Here is a 16,439-nt window from a genome sequence, read left to right as displayed (position 1 = left end):
TTCGACGAATGTGGACATTACGTGCCGTATCTTGTTCTACAAATATTGATATCTGATTATTTTTTTTTTATACGTTATGAATGTTTGACATCTAATATTATATCTTTTTTTTCATCGATGAATGTCAACATTTAATATTTATTTACTTTTTTTTAATGTTGACATTTCATACTTTATTTTAAAAGAAAAATCATTACAAATGTCGACATCCATTATTGTATTTTTTTAATTATAAATATCGACATCCAAATAATTAATATAAAAAAAAAGAAAAAAAAAAATATATATATATATATATACATATACTATTTTTATTTTATTTTATTTTTAATATTTGTTTTCTTATTTAGTTTTTACTTTTTTACTGTTATTTTCTTATTAAATTTAATTATAATTTAATTTTTTAATTTGTTTAATATATATTTTAAAATTAATATATTAAAAATAAATAATATTTTGAGATAAATTAAATTAAAATAATATATATATATATATATATATATATATATATATATATATATATATATATATATATATGCCCCCACTTTGGTGTTTGCAACAGCACACCATTCCTTTCACTCACTATATGCCATGTCTCTCTCATGCCTCATCAGTTGCAGTTCTTCAACTTCAGGTTCCTCTCTCTTTTCTTCAAATAAAGCCATGCAAACTTTCTCTTTTTTGATGGAACCATTTTGTTTTCTTTTTTCGTGGTTTAATTTCGTGAGTTCGGTGAATTGATGCTGCTGCATTGAATAAATATTTCTCAAGTTTTGGAATTGTAGTGGCAAACTTTCTCAAATGTGATTTGGGTCTATAAATTGCTGGCTGGAAATGGGAAGTTTATTGCTTGCTTGGTTGATTCTTTGTTTGTTTTCTTCAGTATGAAGAGGAAAATAGTTATATGAAGCTGTTGAATTAAAGAAAAGGCATAGATAGAAAAGTGAATTTCTTTGTTTTCTGTATACATACTCAAATGGAAATTGGGAAATGATATGACAAAACCTAAAGGATTTGACTTTATATGTTTCCTTTCTACTTATAACGAGTTGCAAATTAAATATTTGACTTGATGTTTTTCTCCTCTCTTTTTTTTTATTTGTTTCAACGTTGGATGGCTCCTGTCTTATGTGCATACGGAACTATGCGCATCTCCTCTCTCTAATTTTTATTTCCTTTTCAACAGATTCTTTGGTGACTTCATCATATGTGAAGGAGAAAATGGAGAATACATCCTGGGTATGACATGCATGTACTTATGTTATATATTTACAGATAGAGAGAGAAAGAGAGGACACATAAGGTTAATCTAAGAGTAATTTCAAAAGAATCACTCCTTATCCTCACCTTTGATTTCTTTCAATCAAATAGTTCTATTGAGTAACTTATCTTTATCTGTTAGATTAAAAGAAATGAAAAGTGTAATGTAAAGGAGTTACTCATGGATTGACTATGGAAGAATTACTTTTGGAATAACTTGTTCTGCAATTGTAGATTTCATTGTGATGAATAATATTGCCAAAAAATAAAATTGCAGTTGCAATAGTGGTCATGATACAGTTGAAAAGACAGCAAAAATCTTGACATTGTAACCACACTTGTAGTAGTAGACGATTTTTGAGACTTTGAGGGAATAAAATGTATGTTTTATTGCATGCAGTGCCTTGGGGAGTCAAAAGACAGAATCAGGAAATTGTTCAACAAGGTTGAACTTTCGATTTCTTCATATGATACAACTTGGGTGGCAATGATAACCTCTCCAGCTTCTCATCAGACCCCACTTTTCCCTCAGTGCTTAAATTGGTTGTTGGATAATCAACACTTAGATGGTTCTTGGGGTCTTCCTGATCGCCATCCATTATTGATGAATGATGCTCTCTTATCTACCTTAGCATCCATCCTTGCTCTAAAGCAATGGGGTGTCGGAGAAGATCAAATTAATCTTGTGAGAATTTCAGAACTGCAGATGGAATATGCCACAATCTAGTATATTGATAAGCATACATACATACATACATACATACATACATACATACATACATACATACATACATACATACATACATACATACATACATACATACATACATACATATGTATGTATGTATGTATGTATGTATGTATGTATGTATGTATGTCTGTATGTATGTATTGTATATTTGTGTATTTCATTTTTTTTTTTGCAATTAGCTTACCCTTTTCTCTTTGTGTCTGTTTCCTGTATGGTTTTTCTTTTTTGCAATGATCACTAAATTTTGGTGTGAGATCTTTCCAAGGGAGGAGATGCCGTTGTTTATACTAGTGGTAGTTTTTGCTCTTTAGAGCACCCTTTTGAAGAACAATTTTAATTATAATTCTTTTCTCTGTTAAGCAATTATTTTGACAAACTATGTCATATTTAAGTTCTGCTTATGACATTGTTCTATGTCTATAGTACTACTAGTTTAGTATATTTTGGATAACTATAGAAGGTTGATTGTCATATACATCAGTCGCGTGCTCTACTTTATATTGTAGTATAAAATGTTTGATGTTATTAGTTTTGTACTACTAAAATGGAATGTTACATTTATTCATATTATAAAAAACAAAATAAAACTAAAATTATCATGTAAGTGCTAGTCATCAAAATAAACAAATTTTTCAATTACGTGACCATTCTAAAATTTTAAAATTATCATTTAAGTGATAACTTTGATTTTGAAAAAAATCATTAATTGAATTATAACTAATTTTATATACTAATTCTGTTTACTTCTGAAGTAGTTTGGCTTAGAAGTAACTTTTTTAAGCACATCTAACATCTAGAGATAAAGTATCAGTTTATATTTGGATTTAATTGAGTTATACTGAACTAAAATGTTTTAAGTGTCCCAAACTATTATATTTCGAACAAAGATTCATTTCAAGAAATGGAAAAAGTGTTTTTTGACACTTCTACAAATAAGATACATCTTACATCAATTATTTCTAATAAAATATTATATTATAATAAAATATTAATTTATTTAAGTATAGGGGAAGGGTAAAGAAGAATATAAATTGAACATACCAATGCTCCTAGAAACTATCTTGAAAAGCGTGGTTGATTACTGCACCAATGCATGTCATCAACCAGTGGCATCAATTTGATTTTTCTTTTTCTTTATCAACAATAGTAAATGATCTTTGTCCTCTTGTTCACCAATGTTTTCCTTTTTCTGCACTGTTTGTGAAAATGTGCCCAATATTATTTTACACAGTTATCAGTGTTGTGCGAAGTTGTAGAAACAAAACAAGTTGAATGATAAAAGATGTAATTAAATCTATTATTAATGAAATCTGTAAGAGTAAATGAGTTTAGAAAATGTTTGACTAAGTGTATCTTAAACACCTTCTATCCTCTATAATTAATTACGTAGTTAATTATATAAGAGAAAACAACAGAACACAACCCAACACATGCACTTCGCTTTGTTCGAAGAGTTATATATATATATATATATATATATATATATATATATATATATATATATATATATATATATATATATGCCCCCACTTTGGTGTTTGCAACAACACACCATTCCTTTCACTCACTATATGCCATGTCTCTCTCACGCCTCATCAATCCTCTCTACTGCAGTTCTTCAACTTCAGGTTCCTCTCTCTTTTCTTCCAACAGAGCCATGCAAACTTTCTCTTTTTTGATGGAACCATTTTGTTTTCTTTTTTCGTGGTTTAATTTCGTGAGTTCGGTGAATTGAAGCTGCTGCATTGAATAAATATTTCTCAAGTTTTGGAATTGTAGTGGCAAACTTTCTCAAATGTGATTTGGGTCTGTAAATTGCTGGCTGGAACTGGGAAGTTTATTGCTTGCTTGGTTGATTCTTTGTTTGTTTTCTTCAGTATGAAGAGGAAAATAGTTATATGAAGCTGTTGAATTAAAGAAAAGGCATAGATAGAAAAGTGAATTTCTTTGTTTTCTGTATACATACTCAAATGGAAATTGGGAAATGATATGACAAAACCTAAAGGATTTGACTTTATATGTTTCCTTTCTGCTTATAACGAGTTGCAAATTAAATATTTGACTTGATGTTTTTCTCCTCTCTTTTTTTTTATTTGTTTCAACGTTGGATGGCTCCTGTCTTATGTGCATACGGAACTATGCGCATCTCCTCTCTCTAATTTTTATTTCCTTTTCAACAGATTCTTTGGTGACTTCATCATATGTGAAGGAGAAAATGGAGAATACATCTTGGGTATGATATGCATGTACTTATGTTATATATTTACAGATAGAGAGAGAAAGAGAGGACACATAAGGTTAATCTAAGAGTAATTTCAAAAGAATCACTCCTTATCCTCACCTTTGATTTCTTTCAATCAAATAGTTCTATTGAGTAACTTATCTTTATCTGTTAGATTAAAAGAAATGAAAAGTGTAGTGTAAAGGAGTTACTCATGGATTGACTATGGAAGAATTACTTTTGGAATAACTTGTTCTGCAATTTTAGATTTCATTGTGATGAATAATATTGCCAAAAAATAAAATTGCAGTTGCAATAGTGGTCATGATACAGTTGAAAAGACAGCAAAAATCTTGACATTGTAACCACACTTGTAGTAGTAGACGATTTTTGAGACTTTGAGGGAATAAAATGTATGTTTTATTGCATGCAGTGCCTTGGGGAGTCAAAAGACAGAATCAAGAAATTGTTCAACAAGGTTGAACTTTTGACATCTAATATTATATCTTTTTTTTCATCGATGAATGTCAACATTTAATATTTATTTACTTTTTTTTAATGTCGACATTTCATACTTTATTTTAAAAGAAAAATCATTACAAATGTCGACATTATTATTGTATTTTTTTAATTATAAATATCGACATCCAAATAATTAATATAAAAAAAAAGAAAAAAAAAATATATATATATATATATATATTATTTTTATTTTATTTTATTTTTAATATTTGTTTTCTTATTTAGTTTTTACTTTTTTACTGTTATTTTCTTATTAAATTTAATTATAATTTAATTTTTTAATTTGTTTAATATATATTTTAAAATTAATATATTAAAAATAAATAATATTTTGAGATAAATTAAATTAAAATAATTTAACAAATGTTAATGGAAATTCGGTTAACACTTTTAAAAAAAATATTTTTTAGATAAAAAGTAATAAATATTAATATAATATTTTATAAATTTTATATAAATAAATATAAAATAAAAGATATTTTATTTGTTTAAATTGTAATTTATTAAAATTATTAAATATTTAAATTAATAAAATTTTCACATGTTAATCGGATTGTGGAAATCCGGTTAAAAATTTTTTAAAAATTATTTTTTTATAATTTTAAAATAATAAATATTAATATAATTTTTTTTTACAAATTTATATAAATTAATATAAAATAAAATATATTTTAATTCGTTTAAATTTTAATTTAATGAATCTTTAAAGAAAATATAATAAATATTTAAATTACTATAAAATAAAAAATTTATATAATTTAACATATGTTAATTGTATATGGAAATGCAGTTAATGTTTTTTTTAAATGTTTTTCAGTGAATTGTGTAACACCCCATTTAATTAATAACCATAATTAAATGAAGCGTCACACAATATAATATAACAGCGCAATCCTGAAGTTTAAACTTAAATCCTTACAACTATCCTTACAACTATCCACGATGCCAAAACTAAACGAGATACGAAGTGCTACAGAATCAAAATAGGAAATTAAACGATATACTAGCACATGGGCCATAGCCCCAAAGAGAAAGCCCAAAGTAGTAAAATCCAACTCAGATGGCTAAGTAGCGGAATCATCTCTCTTGTTGACCACGTGTACCTCTCGCATCTGCTCCCATCAATAAATTGATGATCATCGCAAAGATAGAAGAACCACATACAAAGCAATCAAACAAGCAAAGGGTAAGCTAGAGCCAAAAGATTTTTATCATGCAATCAGATATACTTTCACAGTCCAATATACACACATCATCCAAGCATGTTATGACCTTCCAATCAATACACTAAGAGCTTGACAATCTGGAATAAGGACCAAACGCACTAGCTCGCTTAGGCGAGCTCTCCTCGCCTGAGCGAGGCATTCTTTCGCTCAAAACCAGGACCACCCGCCTGAGCGGCAGCTCGCGCAGAAGGCTTAGGCGAGCCTCTGCCAGTCTCACTTAGGCGAGCCTGACTCGCCTGGGCGAGGTTATCAGCTCTCGCCCTTGTTCTCACCTGCAGTAGTTGTATTTTCACATCCAAACAATCATATAGGTATCCCACACATCCATAACAACATACAATCCACACAAACACTAAGCATACTCAAGAACAGGCCAAACATAACTTAAAATTTGAAACCCTAGCTTCCCTTACCTGGAAAGGGATTAGCAGAGGACTTTGACACCCGAACTATGATGAACGGTAGCTCAAACAATAACTTCGAGAGCTGAAAAATAGCGGAACGAGCTTAAAATGAGTTCATCAAGATAACCCTAGTTGGAACTATGAAAAATGAATAGAATGGAGCAAGAGTATGAGTTGGGAGCTGACTTACAAAGGGTAGAAAACTGGTCTGAGCTCACTTGACGAGAAACAATGGCTGAACCCTAGCAGAGCTTCGCAACTGCTCAAAGAGGCAAGAGGTGACTATTTTTTTCTGAAAGTGAGGGGAAATGGAAACGTTAGGGCAGATTAAGGTCTGATTTTCCTCTTTGGGCCAACCCTTAGGCCCATTAGACAAAAGGCAACCCTTAAAACATTAGGGCAGAAAACTGGGCCTTACAAATTAGAAACTGGATGTCAACATCCATGAAAAAAAAAATCACATCATATGTTATTCGTAAATGAAAAAAATTAATCTTGGATGTTCACAATTGTAACAGTTAAAAAATTAAAATAAAAATAGATGAATTATCGGATGTCGATATTCGTAGAACAAAATCAAACACCGGATGCTCACATTCATAGATGAAAAAAATATATAATAGCGTATGTCGACATCCATAACGACAAAAAATTAAAAAATAATAAAGTACTAGATATCGACATGCATAGAACAAACCAAGGTACCAGATGTCGACATTCAGAGGAGAAAAAAACTTGGGGGTGAGGTTAGAGAGAGAAAAAAAGTTGTTACTTTTAACTAAAAGGCAAAATGAGAATTTAAAAGATTTTTGGAGGTACAAAAGAAGTGTTTGGAGGTGCAGGGAGAAGCCCCCACGAAAGTTACTGTCAAGAACCATAAAATAATTACTTTTAGGTCATATGATGAGGCTCGAAGTGGGCTTCTGCAACCAATAGTCCACGAAGGTACCAAGACATGGTGGGAAAAAGTATACATAAGAAAGAAGAACTCAAGGGAGATAAATTGCGGAGGAGAATAGAGAGATTCTATTTATATTCAATCTTGTTAAGAGTAGTGGGAGATGGATTTTTGGATGAGAGAAGAGAAGAATTGTTTGTGTTGCACAAGAGAGGAGCGTAACTCTAGGTGAGATTTGTTATCCTTCTATTTCATGTTTTTGTTAAGAGTATAATAAACACATGAGTGTTCATTTCATTCCATTCTTTTTCTTTTGAGCTTTTAAAGTGTGGATCTATATTATTTGTTCCGACTTGTTGGATCCCTTTGTGTCAGTGAATGCTACCAAAGAAAAAAGGAAGTGAGGTGAAAACATGGGAACCAGAAAATACAATAGTCATGAATGTTAGGATTAAGATTGTAGAGGGAGAATTAGAACGAATGACAACTATCATGGAAGAGATACGACTCCAAGTTGTTCAAAACCAATCAGTGATAGAGACGATGCCTAAGGAAGTTGTGGTAAACTAATCGAAGTTAGTGGAATTGATAACTCGTAGCTGGGAGAAAATATCTCACGTGGAGGGAGAGATCTTTATTGGGCCTAAGAATAAGAGTCCTCTAGTGGTGCTTGAAGTCCTTAGAAGGAGATATGCTAGATGAATTCAGAATATCAGTGAAAAAGATTGAACTACCTATGTCCGATGGAGAAGATCCTATTGGTTTGATCACTAGAGCTTAAATCTATTTTAGAGTCCAAGAAACTAGCTCGGCAGTGAGGATGAATCTTGCTCAATTGTGCATAGAGGGGGCCACAATCCATTTCTTCAATGCAATGTTAAATGATTATGATAAATAACTTGGGAGTATTTGAAGAAAGAATTAATTGAAAGATATGGAGGTTTGGAGGAGGGATGTGTATTTGAGCAATTGACATCACTGCGGTAAATAGGGAGTATAGAAGAATACATACAAAGATTTGACTGTTTAATGGATGAGGTGCCCAAATTACATGATGAACAATACGTTGCTTACTTTATTCACGGGTTGCGTGAAGAAATTAGGACCCGAATCTGAAGTTTGCATGTTGTAAGTCCACTTACGAGAAGAAGAAGAATGAACATAGCAAGAGCCATTGATATGAAGTTCTCGAATAAGCACAAAGAATGACATGGGAAAAAAGAAACACAATCGGAAGGTTATCCAGGTTACAAGACTAGTTCAAATATTTCAAGGCACATCATTCCCAAAAACCAAGGGACTGGTGGAGGGATTAATTGGTCTGGACCAAACACAACAAAAGAACTCATTAAAAATAATAAAAGTGGGCCTAAAGATAAGGGAATAGTTCATTTAGCTTATCAAGAATTTTTGGATAGGTGAAAGAGAGGATGGTGTTTTAAATGTTTGATAGGCTCTAATACAAATATATTTGTGTTGATATCTTGTGATAACTTGTATCTCTTTGAGGGGGAGATATGTGTTTATGTTGATGTCTTATAATACCTTTTGTTTTAGAAAGGGGGAGAAAAGTAATTTATCTATCTTATATATTAACTATTCTTTTCTCTTAAGTTGTTGATTAAGAACAAAACATATCATAAGTCTTTAATAAATTTTGATCATAAAAAAAGGGGAGATTGTTTACAAAAGAAGAAGATAGACATCTTGTTTCAATAAAGAGTTTTGATGATAATTTATTATGGAGAAGTGTGAAAACTTAATGATGATTCATGGAGAAATAATTGAAGACTTAAAAAATGTTTGGATTCAAGAGATACATTGAAGACTTAAGATTTTAGTAGTTTAGTTGTTGAAGTCTTGTAATTTGTGTATCTTCTTTAAAATAGTTAAATTAGTAGGTTAGGAGTCAAAAGGTAGAACCCAAGTAGTAGAGCACTAAGAGAGTTTTAATTTTTGCAAAACTGGCTAGAATAATCGATTATCTCATAATATAATCAATTATCTCAATAAATGTTTTTTCAAGAAAAGCCACTGTGATAATCGATTATCAATGGGAGTTGTAACTTGACTTTTCATATTCTTAACCTAAGTTCGAAAGTGGCTTCTATAAATGAAGGTGAGAGTCCTCTTTACAAGATATATAAGTTAGCGAAGTCTGAGTACTTGAGTACTCTCTATGGAAAGACATTGAAAAACCTAGTGTAGATAGAGCGATAACTTTCACCAAGTGGGTTCTTGTGTGATTGAGTGTTGTTATTGTTGTTGGGAGAAGATGTTCATCCTTTGTGTGATCCAAAGGAGGTGTCCATTCCTTGTGAATTCAAGGAAGGTGTTTCTTCATCTCTTGTGTGATCCAAGAGAGGTGTCTTCATTTTTTGTCGAACTCAAAGGAGGTGTTCATCCCTTGTGAATTTCAAGGGAGGTGTCTTTCATCTCTTGTAGCTTCAAAAGAGGTGCTTTCTTTTCTAACTATTCTTATTTCTATTTGTAATCTATTACTTTTAGTGTTTGAGTTAATCCCTCTTTAGAAAGATTAACAATTGGACGTAGGATCTTTTGATCCGAACCAGTATAAGATACCTTGTACAATTTTATCTTTCCTACTTTCTATATTTTATTGTGACTATTAAAATAAAAGAAAGAGTTTTAATTAAACTTTGATATTAAAAGGGAAAATTTCAAAATCACAATTTTTATTAGGAACCAAATTCACCCTCTCGCTTGGATTTTGTCTACACACAAACATTCCGCTGTGCAATTCTAACAGACCGTATAATCTCATGCACCAATGCCCCGTGAAATAAGTACAGGTCATATTAGTGGGTGATGAAATCCAAATGGAATGCGATAATGAAGAAAATGTGTCAGGAAATGTATGTGCGATTGAAGAGGGAGATGCTGATGATGAGTGAAACGCCTTGAGTTTACTCAACTTAGGACCTGAGAAAACATAATCACCTTGAACTCTTAAATTTAAGAGAAAGATACGTGAATTGTCTCTATTTATTATGGTCATATGTGCATCATTCTATAACTTTATTTCTAGAACATTGGTTTGGTTGAGGCAATGGGTTGGTTGAAGCAATAGGTTAATAGTGGGAGACACCAAGAGTATGCAAATATTGATGGACAAAGACAAACATTTGGATTGTGTCATAAAATTAAAATTGAAATAGAAGATTGAGACTTTATGGTGGATGCTTATTTGTTTGACTTAGAGCACATTGATATGATTTTGGACATGTCATCGCTAGTTTCTCTAGTCGAAATGGTTGTTGACAGGAGAAAAACAAATCATGAAGGTAGAAACATCTCAAGGAACCAAAATGTTTAAAGGAGTGACTCGAAGAGAACCATTATTTGAACCTGTCCCTATCCTAGCTTCCTACAGTGTTATGATAAATGAAGAACAAATGAATCATTGGCTCATCCATTGGAAAGAGAAGACAACAAAGGAGGCTACATGAGGAGATGAAGTTTCAATTAGGATTCAATATCCTTAACCGAGTATTGAGGACAAGACAATTCTTCAAGAGGAGGATATTGATGAGGCCCAAAGAATGAATGAGCTTCCTCAACCAATAACCCACAAAAGTACCAGGACACATTGAGACAAAATATACACTAGACAAACCAAAGGGCTACGATGACAAACACTTAGGGGAGAGAGAGATTGTAGAGGAGAATAGAAAAGTTCTATTTGTATTCAGTTTTGCTAAGAGTTGAGGAGGGTTGGGTGAGACTTGTTATCCTTCTATTTCATTTTGTTGAAAATAATACATACATTTTGTTCATTTCATTCCTTTCTTTTTCTTCTAAGCTTTTAAGGTCTGGGTGTATCACCTTAATTTTGGTAGCAATAAATGTAAACAAGTATTTAAATAGACTTGTATTGCCACTGGTTAGGGCACTACAGGCCACAGGCACATTATATTATTCCAAACCAAAAGTTTTTGCGGTACTACGGATAACAATAATGTTTACTTAACATGAAAACATGCAAAATATATTTAGGTAAGTCCATGACAAATTTGACAAAAACAAAACCTAATGGACATAAAACTCCCACGAAATCAGTGTTCTTCCTTCAGAACCTCAGGAAAAAATTTCCACGATGTTCTATTGGAGGTATAGACTTCAATTCGCTTGACACAGCAGCAACATGTTGCCGCTAACCCAATGACATTGTGTTCCCTTCTTTTATGGTCTACTGCAACAAGGGATTATAGCACCGCTTATGATTTGGGATGGATGGTTTCACACATCAATAGTATTTCTTTTCATAAGAAACCAGCCCATGAACTCCACCTTCAACCTGTGCTGCTCCAGTCCGGACCTGGGAAGAACAGACCAGATATTAAGAACAGAACATGAACATCAAGGTTATAGTTACGGCGATCAATGAACAAAGTTCTGTTGATGCAAAACACTTGTGGCCTCTAAATACAGCAAATTACAGACTCAAAACAAATACAAAAGTCTCCCCCTAGACAAACAACAATTAACTAACATACCCCGGTTGAGAAAGGCTCATTGTACACAGTCTTACACTTAGCAAAACATTTGTTTATATTTTGTTTTTAAATCAATGGAATCTATTCAGGTAACCTAAAATTTTAAGAAAACAATTATTGTTTGTTAAATTCAAGGTGTATTTAGAACCAAGAAAATGGACCTATGAATTCCATCAGATTAATCTATTCCTTTCTAATCCATCCTAACAAATTGCCGCAATTTCTATTACTACTTATCTTGCGTTATTAGTTTAAGAATACAACGGACAAAAGGGTTTTCCTTTTAGAACTACAGTATCCTAGCTTTCCACAAAGTCAAATAAATGGGTTCAATAGGAAATGGGGAATCAGTCAACAAATAGCATCACCTTTTTTATAGTGCAAATAAAGAAACTTCTTTGATAATCTAATGTTAATAGCCAGAGCAAGAAATAAATAATTAAAAGTGGCTTAAACATACCTCCAGTCTTAACACCCTGGACCTTAGAAGGTCATGAGCAGACTGTAGGGAAGAGGCGCCGATATCCTGGAACCCTTGCCTGACTGCTTGCAAGGTGTATGGTATGAAATTCAAGACAGAACCCTTATCCTTGACAGCTCCAACAACCCCCTGAGCAATTTTTAGCTTTGCTGTATCACCCAAGTACCTTGCATCACTCCCTTTAGTCATAGCTTCTAGGGAACCCATACCTCTATACTTTTTGACACGTTGACCATTCTGGTGCAGAAATGGTAATTAGTAAAAGATATAAATACCAAATTAGCATGTAACAAGTCATCAGCAAAAGAAAGAGGAATGGACAATTTATAGAAACTAAGAGATGGGAAAGAAAAGGAATCACAGAGAGAGTCAGTGTGAGAGAAAGATATACACATTTTCAGAACTATAAAAATCTAACATACAGTCCCTAACAGAAGAACAGAAAATACAGTCTTGCCCTGTTCTCTATTTCTAAAGAGATTTTCCTTATAACACTATACTTACACATGTGCTGAGAATATATTTAAGGAATAAACAGACAAAAAGGAAATCAAAGACTTCCCAATATTGCATCAGGCCTTCATAAATACCTGATATACATAAGCACCCGGAGCCTCATGGCTACCAGCCAAGAAGCTTCCCATCATAGCAGTTGACGCTCCCAATGATAAAGCCTTAACAATATGACCAGAGTTTGAGATGCCACCATCGGCAATGACAGGAACACCACTTTTATATGCAATGGACGAGACCTTGTAAACAGCAGTTGCCTGAAATGCATATACTCAAATAGTCAATATTAAGAATTTGATACCTTATTTTAATATTTGTTATCAAATAGTAAAACATAGCGCTAACCTACTTTTACCCCATTTCCTGTTTTCATACACTTTTCAAGAAACAGTAAAAGTAGTTTCGCAAATATTCAATACATGAAACACATTTTAAAAAGCAGCACAGAGAAAGCCCTCAAGAGTCAAGTCGCTAACTGTAGTCTGTAGACACCCTAAACTCCTGACAAAAGACCATCGCCAATTATCAAACATTATCAATCCCAAAAGTTGACCCAATCCTCAAAAAGATTCATTGATCCTCGAATCCAGCCAACACAAATTCTTATCACAACTCAAAGCCAAACATAGCAGACCAAGGTTCTAGAAACCCATCCATGACACAATTCTGTCTACAAAATCAAGGACTCGGAGTCTCTAAGCAGCTAAACAACATCCACAACAATTTAAAGCCTAAAAGCAAATCACACACTTAAATTTGATGTTAAGGGAACTAATGAGTTGGTTTCAAGTGGTTAATATACTGAACCCAAAGTTAAACTGTTAGAGCACTTGCCGGATTTGTTCCTTGGAAAAAAGCAGTATTTGTTCAGACTTCACTTACCTCAGAATTGATTTTAAGGAGAAGCCTTTTAATACTTATGGATCATGTCCATGAACCAAAAAATATATTTGACGCTAAGGGTAAACAGGATCAATCAGAAATCAACAACCATTCAATGAATAACAAATCAATCAATAATCAACCAATAATCAATCAATCAGTGATCGATTAAGGAATTAAATATACCTGACCACGTCCCACAGCGCAAACCTCCTGGGTGGTACAAATGGACCCAGACCCCATTCCAACCCTCAACCCATCAACCCCAGCCTGAATCAAATTCTCAGCCTGGTACATGGTCACAACATTACCACCAATCACATCAAGCTCAGGGTAGACACTCTTCACATACTTCACCATCTCCAACTGATAAATTGAGTTCCCTTGAGAACTATCCAACACAACAACATTCACCCCAGCCTTCACCAAATGCTTCAGCCTCTCCTTATCATCCTCCCTCGTCCCCATCGCCGCCCCCACCATAAACTCCCCATCTGGCCCCACCGTCGCCGGAGCCGCCAATTTGGGGTACCCCTTCACCCTCTCCACCTCCTCTCTGACCACCAAATCCACCACCTCACCGTCCCTCTCCAAAGCCACTGCACCACTCTTCTCATTCTCCATGATCTCATGAATTTTGTTCAGGTCTGCGTTCCATGGCGCGCGCCGGGGCGGAGGCGCCATGTAGTCGCCCACCCTTAAGCTCTTGTCTTTTTGATTAGTCCAGTCCCGCTTCGCGACATAGCCGAGGAGCTTCCCGCCGGCGGCGCCTATGTCTGTGACGAGGAGAAAGGGGGAGGCCGCAAAGTCGTCCTCGTGCTCGATGACGGCGGAGGGGGCCGCGAAGGCGGGCTCGGAGAGGATGGGGACGCGGCGGGACTTGGCCGCGCGAACGAGTGAGGCCTGGGCGGCTGCCGGAACGTTGGAGTGCACGATGGCGATGCCGCCGAGGGAGGCCATGGCACTGGCCATGGCGGACTCGGATACTGTGTCCATGGGTGAGGCAACGAGGGGGACGGCGAGTGGGAGGCGGCGCGTGAGGCGCGTGGAGAGGTCGACGGCGTCGGCGGCGAAGTCGATGTAGTGGGGCAGGAAGATGACGTCATCGTAAGTGTAGGAGAAGCCCTGCGAGAAGAGCTTCTCGGCGGTGAAACCGTCCTCGATCGGCGGTGGAGTGAAGTCCATTGGGGCTGCCGGAAAGAGGGTTCAGCTAGGGTTTACCGCTTCAGGTATTTAAAAAAAGAAAGAAAATGATAAAATAATAATAATAAAATAAATAGTAACGATTATTGGTTTACTTGAAATTTACTAGTTTAGAAAAGACACGATTCTGTCGTCTATGAGCTGGAGAGGACGTGTTCTCAATAACCATGATGGATTTATAACCCAAGGAGAACAAAGAGATAAGATAAGAAATTATATTTTAGTCTGATTGAAGTTTGTACCTATCCTATTATAAAATTTCTTTCGTATTTTATTTTGTCGTATTCACCAAAAATATTAATTAGTTTACTTAACATTTTTATTTCCGTTTTCATCTTTACTTTAAATTATAAAGATGTTCATTACTAAGTTTCTCATTTCTAAAGAGAGTCATTTTCAACCCTAAAGCCCTAATTTGAGATCTTATTAAAAAAATATGTTGAATACATATTTAATTTATTTATAATTTAATGTGAGAAAGTTCTTAATAATTCTAATTTACAATAAAATTAAATATATATTTAATAAAATCTAAAATTAATTATAAGTAAAGTTCTTACTTTTATAATTAATTCTCCTTAGTAAACTTTATCTTTTTTTCCCTTTCTCTTTCTCGTCACCTTTTCACTTCAAATTATTTCATGATGGAGCTTCATCGATTATTACTAAAAATAGATTTTAATGCTTAAAGTTATTTAAAATTCTATTATAATTTTATAAAAGCTTAAATATTGTTAGTTCACAGTTAAGAAAACACACCGTCTTTGAAGAAAAACAAAATAATGTTATTTGTAACGTCCCATTTAATAATTAAACTCAATTAAATGAAAATATTATATAATATAATATAATGAGCGAAGGTTCAGAGTACGACGTCACTCTACTTAATTATCCAAAAGTACTAAGAGGAAAAATTCAAGTAGAGATGACAAATAAACTCGTCCCTGTGAGTATTGCCCGAACTCGTCCCCGTTTTGACGGGAAATTCCCGAATTGACTGGGTATGTGTATGGGGAATCCTCGACTTTTTCAATTGAGTATGGGGATGGTTATGGGGATGTACATATCCCCGCCATATCTCCGTCATCATTTAAATTATTAAAATATTCACAATTAATTAAGTAACCCTATATATATATATATATATATATATATATATATATATATATATATATATATATCAATCTTTTATTTCTTCTAATTATTTGGTTTGTCATGAAACTCATTCGCATCTCCAATATATTTTTCATCTTATCATGACATTTATGTAATTATGTTAAAATGATGTATGTCAATTAAAAAAATTTTATGTTTCATATTTGAATATTTCTATTATTTTTTTAATATTTTTATTTATTGTATATTTTCCTTTCACATGAGTATGTTTAATACTCTCAATTTAAGTATTTAATAACATAAACCTTTCATTTACTAGGTAATATAAAAAAAAAAAAACTTTTTACTTATTTTTATTAATTTTTATTTCATTTGAAGATCTTTTTTGTTTCGCTAAAACAATTATTTATCAACCATTCAGTATATATGTTGATATTTGAAAAGT

The 16,439-nt window shown here is 33.2% G+C and overlaps 1 protein-coding gene across 1 annotated transcript; it reads right to left on the bottom strand.

The window, feature by feature from the left end:
- Window positions 1-11,133: 11,133 nt before the first annotated feature.
- On the bottom strand, window positions 11,134-15,014 carry IMPDH (inosine-5'-monophosphate dehydrogenase). The gene is made up of 4 exons (NM_001376048.1): window positions 13,862-15,014; window positions 12,871-13,050; window positions 12,260-12,517; window positions 11,134-11,621 (listed from the first exon to the last, which is right to left on the bottom strand). Exons 1-4 carry the CDS (start codon window positions 14,858-14,860, stop codon window positions 11,550-11,552), a joined length of 1,509 nt encoding a protein of 502 aa, NP_001362977.1. The 5' UTR covers window positions 14,861-15,014; the 3' UTR covers window positions 11,134-11,549.
- Between the last annotated feature and the right edge of the window lie 1,425 nt (window positions 15,015-16,439).

This window comes from Vigna unguiculata, chromosome 1 (genome assembly GCF_037176805.1).
Source record: "Vigna unguiculata cultivar grain cowpea cultivar isolate G323 ecotype 2 chromosome 1, ASM3717680v1, whole genome shotgun sequence".
NCBI lineage: Eukaryota > Viridiplantae > Streptophyta > Magnoliopsida > Fabales > Fabaceae > Vigna > Vigna unguiculata.
This window is presented reverse-complemented; position numbering and strand designations above follow the sequence as displayed.

What these genes read in the sequence shown, in the direction of transcription:
- IMPDH (NM_001376048.1), bottom strand. Translation starts at nt 14,860, where the DNA reads ATGGACTTCACTCCACCGCCGATCGAGGACGGTTTCACCGCCGAGAAG. An exon ending in CGGGTGCTTATGTATATCAG is followed by an intron (nt 12,518 to 12,870) that starts GTATTTATGAAG and finishes TTTCTGCACCAG; the next exon opens with AATGGTCAACGTGTCAAAAA. An exon ending in CCAGGGTGTTAAGACTGGAG is followed by an intron (nt 11,622 to 12,259) that starts GTATGTTTAAGC and finishes TGTTCTTCCCAG; the next exon opens with GTCCGGACTGGAGCAGCACA.